Genomic DNA, 16,261 nt, shown 5'->3' on the forward strand with positions numbered 1-16,261 from the left:
CTGCATGAATACTTCATGAGTATGACCCCTGTGAAGAATGACTCTTGATTGTATCAAAGGATCAACAGTACCTAAAGTAGAAGAGTTTCTGGTAACTATGGGAAAGAATCATGGAGACCTAAAGAAAATGCTGAATCAGAAGGAGAGAAAAGATGGTGGAAGAAAGGAAAGAATAGGAATTTTTAAATGCTTTTCTTTTAAGATCAATTAAGCTGGGAGGAGGGGGTAAGATGATGAAAATGAAAAGATTAAAACTATGGTAGAGTGGTCCAGGTGTTCACAGTACAATTCTTTCAACTTTTCTGTAGCATAATTTTTATAAAGAATGTTGAGGGAAAATTAAGAGACCTTCATTTTAAAAGGTATGCTCGAGTAGAAAAGAATTTCAAATGAAGATATTATGTTATACTGCATTAAACTACTTTAAACAATATAAGTGAAATAGCAATAACAGGTCTCAACTTGTCTACCAACAGAATTTTATATTTAATAATATGTAAGAACTAACTTATTCTATCTATAACTTCAAAATGAAACCTTCACCTTGTTATTTTAAAAAACAGATATCTATCTGATACAATATTTTCATTTCCCAAACGTGTATAAATTTCCATGTTCACTTAATTCTAGAAATTGATATGTTAAGTGTCAAAAGTCAACCTATATTATCACTCATGATCAGATTTAATTATTGCATTTAACATTAAGAAATCTATTGTTCTTTGTATTTATGATAATAATAACAAGAAGGTGCAAAGTTTTCCCAAAATTTCATGAAGTATTTCTACTTATACTTTTTTATTTGTAAAAAGATAACTGACTATAACTGTATTAATAATAAATTTCAAACTCGATTTTCTTCAGTTTTATTTTAAGATACACAGCTCACCAAGGGATCAGTACCATATGTGCACAATTCATTCAATCAATAAATATTTATTACACACATACATTTGGCACTCAGCTATATCTTGTCAGTGTAAGTACTCCCTGTCATCAAGAAGCTTATCATCTAGCTGGGATAAAAAGACTGTACAAAAAATATAGCCACAGATAGAAATTTTTACTATGTAGTAAACATGGTAGACTATTTTCTTACCTTTATCTAATTTATTATATATGTGCTTTGGCAGTTCTGGTGAAGATTCTACATTTGGAGGATAGACATACATTGCTCTACTATGAGGTGAATTAAGATCCCGAAGATCCACAGCTTCTTTACAAACATTCAGAATATTTCTTCGGAAGTCCTGTACTTCTGGATCTTTAACCATATCAAATTCACACACTGGCATGCCAATAGCAAAACCTTAAAAAAATTATATAAAGAATATAACATTCTATTAAACATATAGTACAAACATGTTTCTTACAAATGGGGAACTTGATAGATTTGGAAGATCACAACAAAGAGGTCTCTCTAGGTTTAAGGAAATTTTGATGAATACATATAGTAAAGCAAGAATTGACAAAAACTCAAATATTTTTAATATATAATATATGATATATTCAGCAATTTGGAGCAAAGGCAGCAAGCATCCGTGTAATATTTTTAAAAGAGTAACAAAACAAAACTGGGATATAACAAATCTAAGTCGACCTTACAAGATACTTCCTAAAGAAAAATTTATAGGACACTACCAACGTGTTAAAAATAGTTCCTTAGCCAAGTAGGCAAAAAGTACTTTCGATATGTAATGGTTTTTAATCTCAAAATCTATTTAGGGTTACAAAGGAATTAACTGATTCAGACAGAAATATTTTAGTAATGAGAAAATAGTTAAGTTTCAGAGTTATTTGCTTTTAGAAAAGGACAATGCCATTTAGTAAAAAACTGTGTCATACCAATTTCTCGATTGAGGATCTTTTCTTCTCGGTTGCCTACTGGCTCAATTACTTTTAAAAAGGGTTGAAAAAGCCGAAGGTCACAAAGTCGTCTTGTTTCATCAAAAAATTCTTCCCTTTCTGCTTCTTGGGTAACACTTACGAAAATGTAAGAAGATTCATCTTGAAGAAGTTGATGGAGAGGGTACTTTCTTGCTTCTTTAAATAATTCATGCTTTATAGTTATTAATGTAGCCTCACGGAGGCATTCTAATGTCACTATCATTCCATTTGGTAGTAAACATTCTACTAGGATTCTTGGGGGCATCAAGTGGATGCCCCACAGTTCACCTGATGATGGTCTTGGAGGCATTGTTCTGATCCTTTACAAGTTTTACATATAAAACTATTTTAAGGAATTATATGCGTGGCTGTCCCAAAGCAGAAATCTAAACCAAAGGGAAAAAAAATAGATGTTAAAAGAAAAACTATAGAAGAATATATTTATGGCATTACTAAATGTAAAAGTTCATTTCCTGTAGTTTGAATTGATTAGGGTATAAATAATTTATCTTAAATATTTTGATGGAGACTCCTGCTTCAAATTAGGCTGAAATAATTGATTCCAAAGCAGGAATTAGAAAAAACACTTGTATTTAATTATGTTTAATAAAATGATTTAATTAAAAACATTTTATTTTAATAGATTTTTTAAAGTCAGTTCTTATCAAGACAGAGCCAAGGCTACAGGGAAGAATGGACAGTTTAAGTTGTAATTGAAGCTAAAATTCCCATCACATATCACCTCTATCATTCTCTTCTATTTTATGGAGCAACAGAATTTGGACTGGAAAAGATCTTTTAGATCATTGGTCCATTTATCTCATTTTAAAGATGAATAAAGGTGAGAGAAGTCAAATCTTCCTTTTCACTCCCTACCTCTACCCTGTGGTAATGAGAAATTGCATGGCTTTGTCTTTTTTCTTAAATTAATCTTTGTGATTTCCTTCTTCCTACTGATTATTGTCTAAGTGGCATCTTAGACCATTCTGCTTTTAAAGTATAATTTACATATATATATTCAACTCAACCACTGAGCCACCCAGGCATCCCAGGATGATGAATTTAAATGATCCAACTAGTTTATCAAATAACCCAGGTCTAATTATTCTGACTGAAATGAATTGATCTACACAAATGAGACTCACTGACTCTGTTAGTACATGTTAGTACAATGTTCCAACAGTGTTACTTGTAATATTTTTATAAAACAAAGTATTATGATTTGAACCCCTCATTTTTTAAAGATGTCAACAATCTTGGGGATTCTTTTTTTTTTTTTAATTGAAGTTCGAGGGCAGCCTGGGTGGCTCAGCAGTTTAGCATTGGCCTTCAGCCCAGGGTGTGATCCTGGAGACCCAGGATCGAGTTCCACGTTGGGCTCCCTGCATGGAGCCTGCTTCTCCCTCTGCCTGTGTCTCTGCCTCTTTCTGTGTGTGTCTCTGATGAACAAATAAATAAAATCTTAAAAAAAAAAACTGAAGTTTGATTTGCCAACATATAGTAGAACACCCAGTACTTATTATCTTGGGGATTCTTTAGAAGATACTGCAAAACCCATGGAGCCACAAATTTATTTTTTGCTGCTTATGTTTATATTTTCTTCTATTCAGCAAGCTACACTGTAAAGGCATTAAAAAAGGAAAATGAGGGACACTGAAAAAATAAGAAATGAAAGTTAAGCTAGAGAAATGAATCAAAAAGGCCCAGATAACTTATTATATTCGATTATTTTATTAGGCATTGTGGACAACGGTCATAAATGGCACTGTTTATTAACTAAAAATGCACTGGGGCTGTTCTTCAGGACCATGTTAGGTCCTGGGTATATGATAATGAAGACGACAGACATGGCCCTTGCCCTTATAAGGCAAAGTCAAGAGTGTGAAGATTATGGGTTTGTTTGGTACAGGATAATTAAATTCACAGGTAATTAAATCCAGAAACCGTCTTCTCTGACTCCTGTTTGTCATATCTATTAACATCTAATCTATTAACATCTAATCCATCAATTCTATGTCTTGAATCTGTATACTTCACTACCACTCTTAGTACCTTGAGCCAGGCCCCTACTATTTCGTGTCTGGACCAGTGCTACAGCCTACATGGTCTCCGTGGATCTAGGTTTGCCCCCTAGAATCCATCTTTCACCTTACAGTCAGTGTGAGCTAGACAGGGCAATAGGGTCTACTTTGAGCAGACATTTTTACTGTCTCAGTTGCAAACAAGTACTGACAATACGCTTCAGAGTTCTAATATATGAAGGAGGTGAAAAATAGAAATAGCAAAAATTTCAAGTCTTCCCCCATCTGTAGAAGTATAGAAATCAGTTGGAAGACAATAGAGAATGTAAAACTATTTTTAATAGTTGAAAATGTTTCTTCAAATTTATAAAAGAGGCCCACTGAAGTTATAGGATTTAAAATATAATTATTCTTTTTCCAACACTTCTAAATGAAAATTCATTGGTTAGTAAAAGGACCAGATGGATCAATCTGTGTGCATAATTATAGAAGTGACTTAAGCTAAGCTTTTAAAAACATACCAAAAAATTTGAAGAATGCAAGGGAAATGCCAAATGACTACTTTTAAATGATGATCTGACTGCATAAAAAAGTTCAAATAAAAACAAAACCAAACCACAAGGCACACCAAAACAGCAGCTGTGTTTATAGTTTTCTTTGTTGAATGGCCCTAACAGGTCCATGTTACGGAACCATAGGGGCAACTATTTTATATAATAAGTAACATCTCAGAGTCTCATATGCTCCCTAAGAATTAGCAAAAGAGAAGTATAGTACAGCAGAGAGATTACAGCTTCTAATCTTCATCCTACTATATTGTATTTATGGTTAACAAACAAGTATTAAATACTCGAGACACACCCTTCTCATTTATTAAGATAATAAATCTGATCATAGCCATAAAACATTTGGAGATCCTGGAAGGCAGGCACCAGTTGGCACCGTGGTAGTACTAAATAGAAGACAGAGGATGCTAACTTTTTAACTTATCTCCTTATGTCAGGCTTTATTCTGTACAAACCATTAGTTAGAGCTCACATGAACAGAAGCATAGAAGAGGTGAATGGAGCTAATGTTACTAGTCAGTATAAATCATGCACTCAGGTGGCAATAATCCTTTCAGGGTAGGTATGATCATTTCACATATGAAGAAACTGAAGGTCAGAGAAGTGAAGTTATTTGCCATCAGTAAATGCTAGATACAGATTTTGAATCCAGGTCTAGATGATTTCAAAGTATAAATATACTATAACCATGGGGCTATTTGGGCTTCAGTTATGGCCAGGTAATACTCACTGGTGGTGAATAAGGAAATGGGCTCTAAGGTTAGACTGGATTAAAATTCTTGCTGCCTTAGTAAACAGCTGTCTTGTGCAGTTTAATTCATCTCACTGAACTTCATTCTCCCTACCGGTTTTGTTAAGTTGGGATAATGGCAGAAAATTCTTCAGACTGTTGTATTAGATGAGATAATATACGAAAAACATGTACATAGCAAAGAGATTGGCATACGGTAAGGATTCAATAAATGTTAAATATTATTAGTAGACCCTCACTACCTTTTCAAGTTATTACAAATTATCCTGGGCTAGTACCAGACAGGGATGGGAAAAAGAGGTTTGAGTTCTTTTACAGAGGGAGGCAAGTAAATAAGGAGCCTTATAAAGCTGTGCTAGTTTCAAGAACTGAACTTTGAAGGTAGTACTGGAAATGCAAGGCTCACTTCCAAGTCTGGAATATTGGACTGAGTGGCTCAGAGGCTGGTACTTTTGCAGCTGTGTCTAGTTCCCTGGACTCCTAATATTCCTATCTAAATGGTACATCCGTGTACACCTTACATAAGGAATCCTTTGCTAACCCCTCTGCTTTTTTTGGAGAAACATCTACTTGTGCTGGGCTCTAAGCTAAAAATGCTATGAAAACTAAGGTAAATAGGTAAAATCTAGTTTATTGGGGGAATGAAAGACAAGAACTTTGACAGTGGAAAATCATTATATGACAGAATGTACTTTGAAAAGCCACAGGAAATCTCCAACTGCTTGAGGTTAGGGAAGGCACAGAGAGGGAATATTTAAGTAGAATATTATAGATTAGTAGGGATCTTGCGGGGAAGGTTAGGGGTAGCTTGGACATGGGGGAACTAGATGAGGAAAGCGTCTTAGATTGCTACAAGAGTATACGTGCAAAGTCACAGACCATGAAAGAACACAGCCTGTTACCAGCAATAGAAGTTGTTTTTCATTACTTGAGGAAGTGCATGGGAATAGGTAAAGTGTGTGGCAAGGAGGGAGAGGGGAGAAGTAGGTAGGGGCCAGAAAGATAGGTGGATTCCTTGTTAAGGAGTATGAATTTTACGTAGTATGTGTAAGGAAAGAGAATCTTCTGAAGTATTTTGAGGAAAAGAATGACAACATTTTTTTCATGATTTTAAATTTCAGATTTTTAAAAAGTATTTCTCTTCAAATACAGGATATAGTTAAGTTAGCATTAAACCAAGGTGTTAAAATGGTATCTTCCCAATTCCCCTAATTTGGAAAAAAAAAAATCCCTAAGTCAGCAAATATATATATGTAACATTTTAAATAAAAGGACCTTTACACGATAGAAGAAATTAAATGCTGATAAAGAAGGTGGAATTATCCAAATGTAAGTGCATAATTTATTTACAAAGAGAAGGAATTTATTTGAAAAGCAATAGAGGGGAATAAATCTATAAGATTAATATTTAAATATTAATCTATAAGATTAATAAAATAAATAAATAAAATCTCTAAATAAAATCAACAAGTAAAATCTCTAAAAAAAATAATTCTATGATCTGATTACTCTCCTTAAATATTAAAATCTCTTAATAAAATCCTTAAAATCTCTAAATAAAATCAACAAATAAAATCTCTAAAAAAAATAATTCTATGATCTGATTACTCTCCTTAAATATTAATCTATAAGATTAATATTTAAAATAATCTCTGCCATTGACAGTTTGAAGTCACAAAAATGTATTTACTAAAAATAAAATACTTTAGGATTAAGTACTACTCTATTGGCTTTTTTTCTTTTTTTTTATTGGCTTTTTTTCTTTTCTTTTCTTTACAAACCCTTGTGTTGAGGGCTGACTTTCCATAAATTGCAGCGAGGAAGCTGCTCTGCTACATGGAAAACCCTGACTCAGAAGCAGCGTCTACCAATGGTTTAGCACTAGATTCCCCATAAAGGTGTACTGAGTAACCTGTGAGGGGCAGCCCCCTTTCTGACCATGCCCCATTTCCTGGGATGAGCGGCTCTGCTGCATATGAGGTCCCAAACTTGACACTCCTGGGCTTTGGAGTTCAGAATGCCAGAAATATTCATATACTGAAAAATTACAACTATTCAGGCAGGACTCTTAGGAAATAAATTGGTTTTGCTTATTCTAATTTTTTATATATCTAAACATAAACTATTTCAACTGGGGTGGTCCCGCTTTCTTAAAAGAGTATATATAACTCACAATTTACCCTTTTCTTGATGAGTTAACAGTCCTCATTATTAAACCAATTACTGTGCTATTCTGAAACACAATACAGCAAAGCACTTCAGTATTATTGAAGAGTCTGAGTGTATTTTTGGCCCTATCCTCAATGACCCCAGGACAGAGATAGTGCTTTTTAAAATGTTCCCATTGGGGAGTGCCTGGGTGGCTCAATCAGTTAAGCATCTGCCTTAGGCTCAGGTCAAGATCCCAGGGTTCTGGGATGGAGTCCTGCAGCAGGCTCCTTGCTCAGCAGGGAGTCTGCTTCTCCCTCTGCCCCTCCCCCCACTTGTGCTGATTTCATAAATAAATAAATAAATAAATAAATAAATAAATAAATAAATAAAATCTTTAAAAAGAATAAAGTAAAATGTCCCTATCTCCTTGTTTTCCAGTAGTCAACGGTCACTTCTCAGCTGTGGCCAGTCGGCCTCCTTTTCTTCAGTTACTCATTTCTAGTCAGCATCAACACCGACTACCATTTTATAACAGTCTCAAGACTAGAGAACAACAGACCAAATTATGATATCAAAGCCTCTGCTGTACAAACTTAGGAGCACAACATATGTAACAGATACCTTGCTGGTCACAGATTTTGTTTACTTCCTTGTTCTGGTGTTAACATGACTGTTAAAAATTACTGTGTTTGGGCAGAAGGCACTGAAAGTCTTTGGTTCTTAGAAGGCCTGAACCCACATTCATTTCCTCTTTAGGGGTAGGTCTGCATTAGCAGTCCCAGTGAGGGCAATAGTACTGGTCAGCTGGAGTAAAGACAACTTTAAGCAAAATAAGCAGCAGAAATGAACAGTAAAAAAATAGTCTCAGAATCTTCATTGTCACTTGACTTTTACAAGTTGAGGGTTTCTTAATTCACTGGACAATTTAACTTAAACATCTAATGTGTACTCTTTCAGTTCAAGATGACAATGACATTTTAATAATTTGTTAAGTCCTAAATTCAAAGTCTTTCCCCGCTTATGATAATAGAACAGAATTTTCAGATTTCACTATTTAGGGCAAAAATTGGCAAACTATGGCCCACATGCCAAATCCAGCTCACCACCTGTTTTTGTAAATATATTTAAATGGGAACCCAGCCAATAAATTGTGTTCACATATTGTCAATGATGCTTTCTCACTACAACAGTAGAGTTGAGCAGATGCTAGAGATACCATGTGGCTTAGAACATTTAATATCTGGTCTTTTACAGAAAAAGTTTATTGGCTTTTGGTAAGGTATCAGAATTACCCAATATATCAACCTGCGAATTTTCTTTTTTTTTTTTTAAGATTTATTTATTTATTTATTCATGATAGAGAGAGAGAGAGAGAGAGAGAGAGAGAGAGGCAGAGACACAGGAGGAGGGAGAAGCAGGCTCCATGCCGGGAGCCCGACGTGGGACTCGATCCTGGTACTCCAGGATTGTGCCCTGGGCCAAAGGCAGGCACTAAGCCGCTGAGCCACCCAGGGATCCCCTTACTTTTTTTTTTAAAGATTTATTTGGGAAAGAGTATACATGAGCGTGCGCAGGAGGAGGGGCAGAGGGAGAGGGAAAGGGAGAATCTCAAGCAGACTCTCTGCTGAGCACAGGGCCCTACATGGGGGTCAATCTCAGGACCCTAAGATCATGATCTGAGCTGAAACCAAGAGTCTGATGCTTAATGATTGAGCCACCCAGGCAACCTCAACTGGAGAATTTTCTAAGTGCACATGGCTTAATAAGCCAAAATTTGTTAAAATAAGCAGCTTGTGTTTTTTAGATATCTATATACCACAAATACAGAGGCTTTTATAAGTATTTACTGAATGAACAAAAGTCTTACAAATGCTTATTTCTTATTTAACTGATACATTTAACCAAAGTTATTTGATTTAATGGACATATTTACAAATGAGTATATTTAGATATATGTTGACAAGATATTTTCCACCCTCTTTCTCAGAGAGGTCAACTGGAAAACATTAACATGTAGTTTGTTGATAACTCAGTTGTATCTGTTTGCTCATTAACTAGAAAATATGCTTTCCTGGTTATTTTTAAATTACCAAATGAATCCTTACTTTAGTCTGATTTAGAACAAAATAAAAAACTTGCCTCTGTACTTGCTACAGAAATAACATGATTAAAATCTTGATTAATAATTCTATGGTCTGGGGCACCTGGGTGGCTCAATGGTTGAGTGTCTGCCTTAGGCTCAGGGCGTGATACCGGGGTCCTGCTCCTTTTCTCTATGTCTCCGCCTCTCTCTCCCTGTGTCTCTCATGAATAAATACAAATAAAATCTCTAAAAAAAATAATTCTATGATCTGATTACTCTCCTTAAAAGTTATTTTAAATCCTTCCAGTTAATTACTCCCTTTCTTAATGTTACTAGCCTCTTACATATATATGATTGTACCTTAATAAATTCTTAATATCTATTATGTACTATCTATTATCTATTATCCTTGTTTGACTTACTACTAACTTTTCCAGGATGGAGTCTCCTTTGGCACACTTACAGTCCTAGAGCATAAGAAGTAAGTAGGAAAACTAAATTGTTGAAGTTATCCCAGGGAAAAACCCAGGGCCTGAAACAAGTAATAGAAGAAAGAGATGGAAGAAGACACTTTATAAATGGAAATCAAAAGCACTGAGAGACTAACTGGATTTGAAGGATAAGAAGCATAATTTTAAAATATTCCACTGCAGTGGAAATGCATTGGAAGGCAAGCGTTTTTTGTACAATTTTTCATGAGCCCCAGTTTGGGCCTCTAAAATTCTCTTCTTCCAAGAGTCACTGAGCTGTTGTTGGAGTGAGTCCAAAGGGACAGCTGTAATATACACTAATGCTGGAAGGATGCATTTTATCCACTTTCTTTCAAAATGCTGTCCTTCACTGACCTTTACAAGCCGACCATGAAAAAACAGATTTAACTCATTCTCTTAGTTATTCAGAGAGAGACCTTAACAAGTTTAGGGTGGAAAAATAGAGTTCTCATGACCAGTATGTAGAAAATTCAAATTCCTTTAGGAGGAGATAGAATTCGTTTTCACTACGAAATTCATAGTGCTGTGAAATACACTTCAGAGATTTAAAAATACATTTTAGAGATTTAATGATTTATTTAAAATAAGCGTTCCCAAATATGAGATTCATTGATGGGCTTAGAAAGGGCCTGTGCTAATGGATTTTTTTTTTAATTTTATGATAGTCACAGAGAGAGAGAGAGAGACAGAGAGACAGAGAGACAGAGACACAGGCAGAGGGAGAAGCAGGCTCCATGCACCGGGAGCCCGACGTGGGACTCGATCCAGGGTCTCCAGGATCGTGCCCTGGGCCAAAGGCAGGTGCTAAACCGCTGCGCCACCCAGGGATCCCCTAATGGATTTTTTTTAAAATGACAAACAATTAAGGTCTAAGTTAGTAACATCTACATCAGTGCAGACTATTTTAGAAAATATTTTATTTCTTTATTCTGAGAGAGAAAGAGAGAGAGAGAGAGAGAGCACGCGCACGTGCTCGCATTAGCTGGGGGCGGGGTGGAGCAAGCCAGACTCCTCACTGGGTAGGGAGTCCAATGCAGGGCTCCATCCCAGGACTCTGAGATCATGACCTGAGCCAAAGGCAGACACTTACTTAACTCACTGAACCACCCAGGTGCCCTGGTAGACTTTTGATTATCAATAAATGTGAACAAGTACTTTATTAATAAGGTGGGTTAAAACAATCCAGTGTGACTAGCAGAATCAAATAGGGTAAACAAGCATAAGATGCATTACTGAAGTATAGATTAAAATATACTTGATCTTAGATTATTAAATAATGAATTTAAATTTCATATTTTATATAGATAGGTAAAGAAACATTACCAAATCTCAAAATACACAGTCACTAATTTTCTCAATTTGAACTTTAAAAATTCAAATTTTAGTGTGATAAAATTTCTTAAAATTTAAACTCAAAAGGAGACTAAATATTAAGATAGAGGTGATGGTTAGAGAGGATTATGAGGAAGAGTAAACGTAGTTAAGGTAGAAAATACAACAAAAGATATTTCACAATATCATACAATTTAATAAGACAAATGACTCCACAGTAATGTAGAGTTTTCCAGGAAATACTTCTTTTCTGTTTGTGAGAGAGTCAAGGCAGGGTATCATAGCTTCACATAAAATAAGGAGCAGGCAGTCAAACAAAAGTCAATGGTAAATTAGGCAATTCTAGAAACTCCATTTAGATCAAGATGGCAGTATTTGGTAAGTTATGATTTCAAAATATAGAACTGAAAGAACGACTAGTACTTCAAATGAAAAATACATTAATATTTTGCTTTATTCAGTAGAATACTTTTGCTCTACTTCCTTGATTCCTCCTTATTAATCAGCCCACCTTATGACTGATGGCATATATTGATAAGACAGGTGGATAGAATTAAGGGTACCTTCTTCTGTCCCAAAAAAGGGACAAAGCTAATGATTCCATAAAGAGAATCTAACGAGTGACTTGAGCTTTAACATCTTAATACCTGGAACAAATAATCAATGGACCTGAAAACATTTTGGAAACCTCGACATTTTTTCAACTATGGTATTTATTATTCAGTGTTTAGTAGCAAAGAAAACAACATATGAGCCCAATCTAGTTCTATGGGTAGAGCAGAAATGATCTAACCAGTGTTTCTGCTTTGGTTCAGATCACTACTCCATCATCCTCAGCTCTACCAACTCTATGGAGAACAATGCAATTCTCTCTCTCTCTTTTTTAAGGATTTTATTTATTTGAGAGAGAGTGGGGTGGTAGGAGTGGAAGGAGGGATAGTGAGAAAGAGTCCTAAGCAGACTTTGCACTGAGTGTGGAGCTTGACACAGGGCTCGATCTCACAACCCTGAAATCATGTCCTAGGCCGAAACCAAGAGTCCATTGCCTAACCAACTGCACCCACTGAGGTGTCCCAAGAGAACTCTGCAATTCTTTATTTTTTTCTTTTTAAAGATTTTATTTATTCATGAGCGACACAGAGAGAGAGAGAGAGACAGAGACAGAGACAGAGACACAGGTAGAGGGAGACACAGGCTCCACTCAGGGAGCCTGACGTGGGACTCGATCCTGGGACCCGAGAATCACGCCCTGGGCCGAAGGCAGGCGCTTAACCGCTGAGCCACCCAGGGATCCCCGAACTCTGCAATTCTTTAGACTTCTCTAGGAGTTACGTTATTTGCACAAAGTGAATAAAAACAGTTACTACCTCACAGTGATTGATGAGTTAAATGAAATAATACATGTTAAATCCTAAAAAAAAAAAATAAATAAATAAAATAAAAAAATAAAAAATAAAAATAAAAAAATACATGTTAAATCCTAGCATAATGCCTGGAGCATGGAAATTCAATAAAGGTTCCCTCTCATCTATGGGACCCATGCTCTCTAGATCCATGGGTCCAGAAAGGAGCCAGAACTTTATTGTTTCAGGCTTATTTTATTTTAAAGATTTTATTTATTTATTCATGAGAGACACAGAGAGAGAGGCAGAGACATAGGCAGAGGGAGGCAAAGCTCCATTCAGGGAGCCTGATACGGGACTCAATCCCGAAACTCCAGGATCACACCCTGAGTCGAAGGCAGACAATCAACCACTGAGCTACCCAGGCATCCCATCAGGCTTATTTTATAATTATTAAAAATTTTTTTTATGCAGAATACTTTACTTATGTATTTGAAATCTGTATAAATGTCTTTGTCCTCATCTTTATATTTGTCTCTGTATTCTTACTGAACTGCAAAATCCCTAAAGGATGAGGCCTGTATCTGTTTTTTTTTTTTTTTAAAGATTTTATTAATTTATTTAAGAGAGCAGGCACATGAGCAGGGAGAGAGGTAGAGGGAGAGGAGAAGCAGACTGCCTGCTGAGTGTGGAGCCCTATGGGGCTTGATCCTAGGACCCTGAGACCATGACCAGAGCCCAAGTCAGATGTTTAACTGACTGAGCCACCCCAGTGCCCCTGAGGTCTGTATCTGTTTAACTCAGTTTACATTCTCAACAGAGCATAAGCATCAAATGGACATCTGATATATTTCAATAATGATAAAACATTAAAATAATCAAATATAAGTCAACAAGACATAAGAAAATGGCAGAAATATGTACAAAAATTCTTATGCTAGAATTATGCTATTCATTATTTGTAAAATCTACTTCTTTTTATGTATACATAAGATTATACTGGCTTTCTTATCTAAAGAAAAAGGAAATGCAATGAGTGAAAGAAATAAAAATGCAAAGTCATAGTAACAAATATTTTGGCCCTTGAACTGAAAAAAATAATGATCAGTTAGTTAAAGAGAGAAGCGAAAGGGTATTACATAGACCATACCACTGATTTTTCTCTTCATTAAAAAAAAAAAAAAGTTTTTAAATATTTGGTTTGATTGCAGATAAGAAGAAATGGTCTTTTTTGGGCTAAAAACCAACAACACAGCTCATCTTCTACATTAAGTAATATAATATTTGGTTCACTGAAGAAATACTTAAAGAAAGGAAATTTGGTATAATATGGAGAGTAACTTTTTAATGAGAAAAAAAAAAACTTCCCTTGTAAATTGTTACAAACTAGTATCTTTTATGTAAAGAGAGAAATGACCCTAAGGTCTTTAAATTTTATAGCTGTATCTACATCTTGGAGGGCCAAGAAAATACTTCAACAAGACAGGGAAAACAGAACCCCAGTTATACACCTGGTTGCTTCCATGAAAATTTAACCAATATGAGACCAATGAAGGGATAGGCAAACTCAGCATGGAAGAAAGGAAATGCAAAATACAGAGGAGTTCTTGAAGTGTTATTCCAATTTTCTCCTAAGCAAACATTTTAGCTCCCAGGGAACATAAAGAGAAGAGGTGCTGAAAGCTTAAACTTTTACAAATAAGGTTATAAGCTTACTTAAGTTTATAATCAAACTTATTACTGATGATAACCAAAATATGGGGCTCATAGTCCTTTGTAATTTCCCTTTACAAATGAGACTCACATCCCATATACTTTAGGAACAAAAGCAATAGCATAGATCTTGTCAACCACACGGTTTCTTTCTTGATTGACAGGTTAAGGAACAAAGTATAAAAGGGTTCCACTTTCATTTTAAAATCAGGATGAAAACTAACTTTCCCCTGTTTTTCTTTCAAAAGCCGGTGGGCTTCACCAAAAATAACTTCATTCTTTCTTGACTTAAAGAAGCTAAAAATCAACCATCCTGGACTTGGTTGATTTGTAAAATTGTTATTTTCTGGCTGCTAGTGATTCATGGAGAAAGAAGAAAAAAAAAGAGTAGATCATCCAGGTCCTAGCTAGATAAATTCATTGAAAAGTTTAAGAATATCTAGATTAGACATCTTAAATAAGAATATCTAGAGAAAGGTAAGATTTTTTTCTGGTACAGTGTAATGCCTTTATAAGCCTTTCTTTGTCTTTGAATACCTTAACAATCTCCTTCCAGTCTGCCTGCCACTATGGGTGAGGGTGGATGAACTTCTGGATAACACCTGTTTCATACTATTCCATTCTCTCTATTCAGCAAGAATGAACAGCTACATTATTTCCTTATATAATGGGATGAAGACACAGTTTAATTACTATGGGGACTTCTAATCAAGTACTATTCCTTCTGCTGGTAGCTCTCTAGTTTCTAGATGCATTAAAACTTGTTTGCACTCCACTGATTAACCGTGTGGTCTTTCTTGACAATGATGAAAAGATGAGTCTTATACTGCCATTATAAAGTGAAACTAGAGTTAGCTATAGATTTCTCAGTAGATTCAATTGTTCTCTCTTCCTTGTACAGAACAGGTAGTTTGTGTCCAGAATGAAAAAACAATCCCCAAATGATAAAATAGTCAATGTTCAGTCTAGTCCAGTCCAATAGGGAGAGCTACCTTTGACTGGAGGTACTAGCAGACACAGTATATTCACCTAATTGAATCCAGACATATTTCATAGAAGGTCTCCTTGCTTTGGAGTATTATTTTCATTTTTGACCAACTCAACATTCTAAATTCAAAATCTGCCATCTGCTCCATTTTCTGGCAATAACAGAATAGTTTAGTATTCAATAGTAACGGTGAAAAAACTCCACTGCAAGTAATTATGACCAACTTTAATAGTGATTTATCATCATTCAATATTTGATCTCTGATAAAAGGGCTATTTCATTAAAGTGAAATTTGAAGTAATGTCCAATAGCTGTTTGGAAAGCAAAGGAACACACATCTCTCAGAAGTGCAATCAGAGAGAGAGAGAGGAGCTTAATTTCAGCATTAGCATCACCTAGCCAGGATGTGAACAGGAGAGTTCTATGAGTGATAGCAACAACAATGTAGAGGCATGTAAGTACAAATAATTTATAAATCAATTTTTTAAAAGCCAGTACAATATGGGCATGGTACTTCAGAATCCACTTAATGATGAGAGAGAAATATTAGTAGATGGTCTTTACTTTGCCTTTTTAAACATTTACTGTTCACTTACTTAATACGGTATAATGTGCCTTTATCTGGGATGCTATAGTTACTAGACCTTAAAATGAGAGCAATGAGAATGACAAACTGAAATGGGTGTAATTGTGTAAAAATAGTAACATAAGTGTTCAATAGATAGAATATTTCTATTTTATTTATTGATGTTCAATGTCATCTGTTGACCACATTTATTTATTATAAACCATAAATTACCTTGTAATAATTCAGTAAGTTAAAGTGCTTCCTTAGAAAATGTATCAACTGACAAGAACTTGTAAATCAGTTATTTAACCTAAGTTATTAAATTGTCTATTATCCCAACAACTGCTTCACACATTACAATTTATTA

At 35.1% G+C, this 16,261-nt stretch overlaps 1 protein-coding gene across 1 annotated transcript in view; it reads right to left on the bottom strand.

Moving 5' to 3' along the window:
• The window catches only part of PIK3CA (phosphatidylinositol-4,5-bisphosphate 3-kinase catalytic subunit alpha), an 80,944-nt gene that overhangs the window by 31,776 nt on the left and 32,907 nt on the right, over positions 1–16,261 (bottom strand). The window contains exons 2-3 of the mRNA XM_041731569.1: positions 1,846–2,273; positions 1,100–1,309 (exon numbers count right to left, since the gene is read on the bottom strand). Of these exons, the coding sequence (XP_041587503.1) occupies positions 1,100–1,309; positions 1,846–2,197 (562 nt within the window). The 5' untranslated portion in view covers positions 2,198–2,273. The remainder of the gene's footprint in view (positions 1–1,099; positions 1,310–1,845; positions 2,274–16,261) is intronic.

Source organism: Vulpes lagopus, chromosome 17 (genome assembly GCF_018345385.1).
Source record: "Vulpes lagopus strain Blue_001 chromosome 17, ASM1834538v1, whole genome shotgun sequence".
NCBI classification, from domain to species: Eukaryota; Metazoa; Chordata; class Mammalia; order Carnivora; family Canidae; genus Vulpes; species Vulpes lagopus.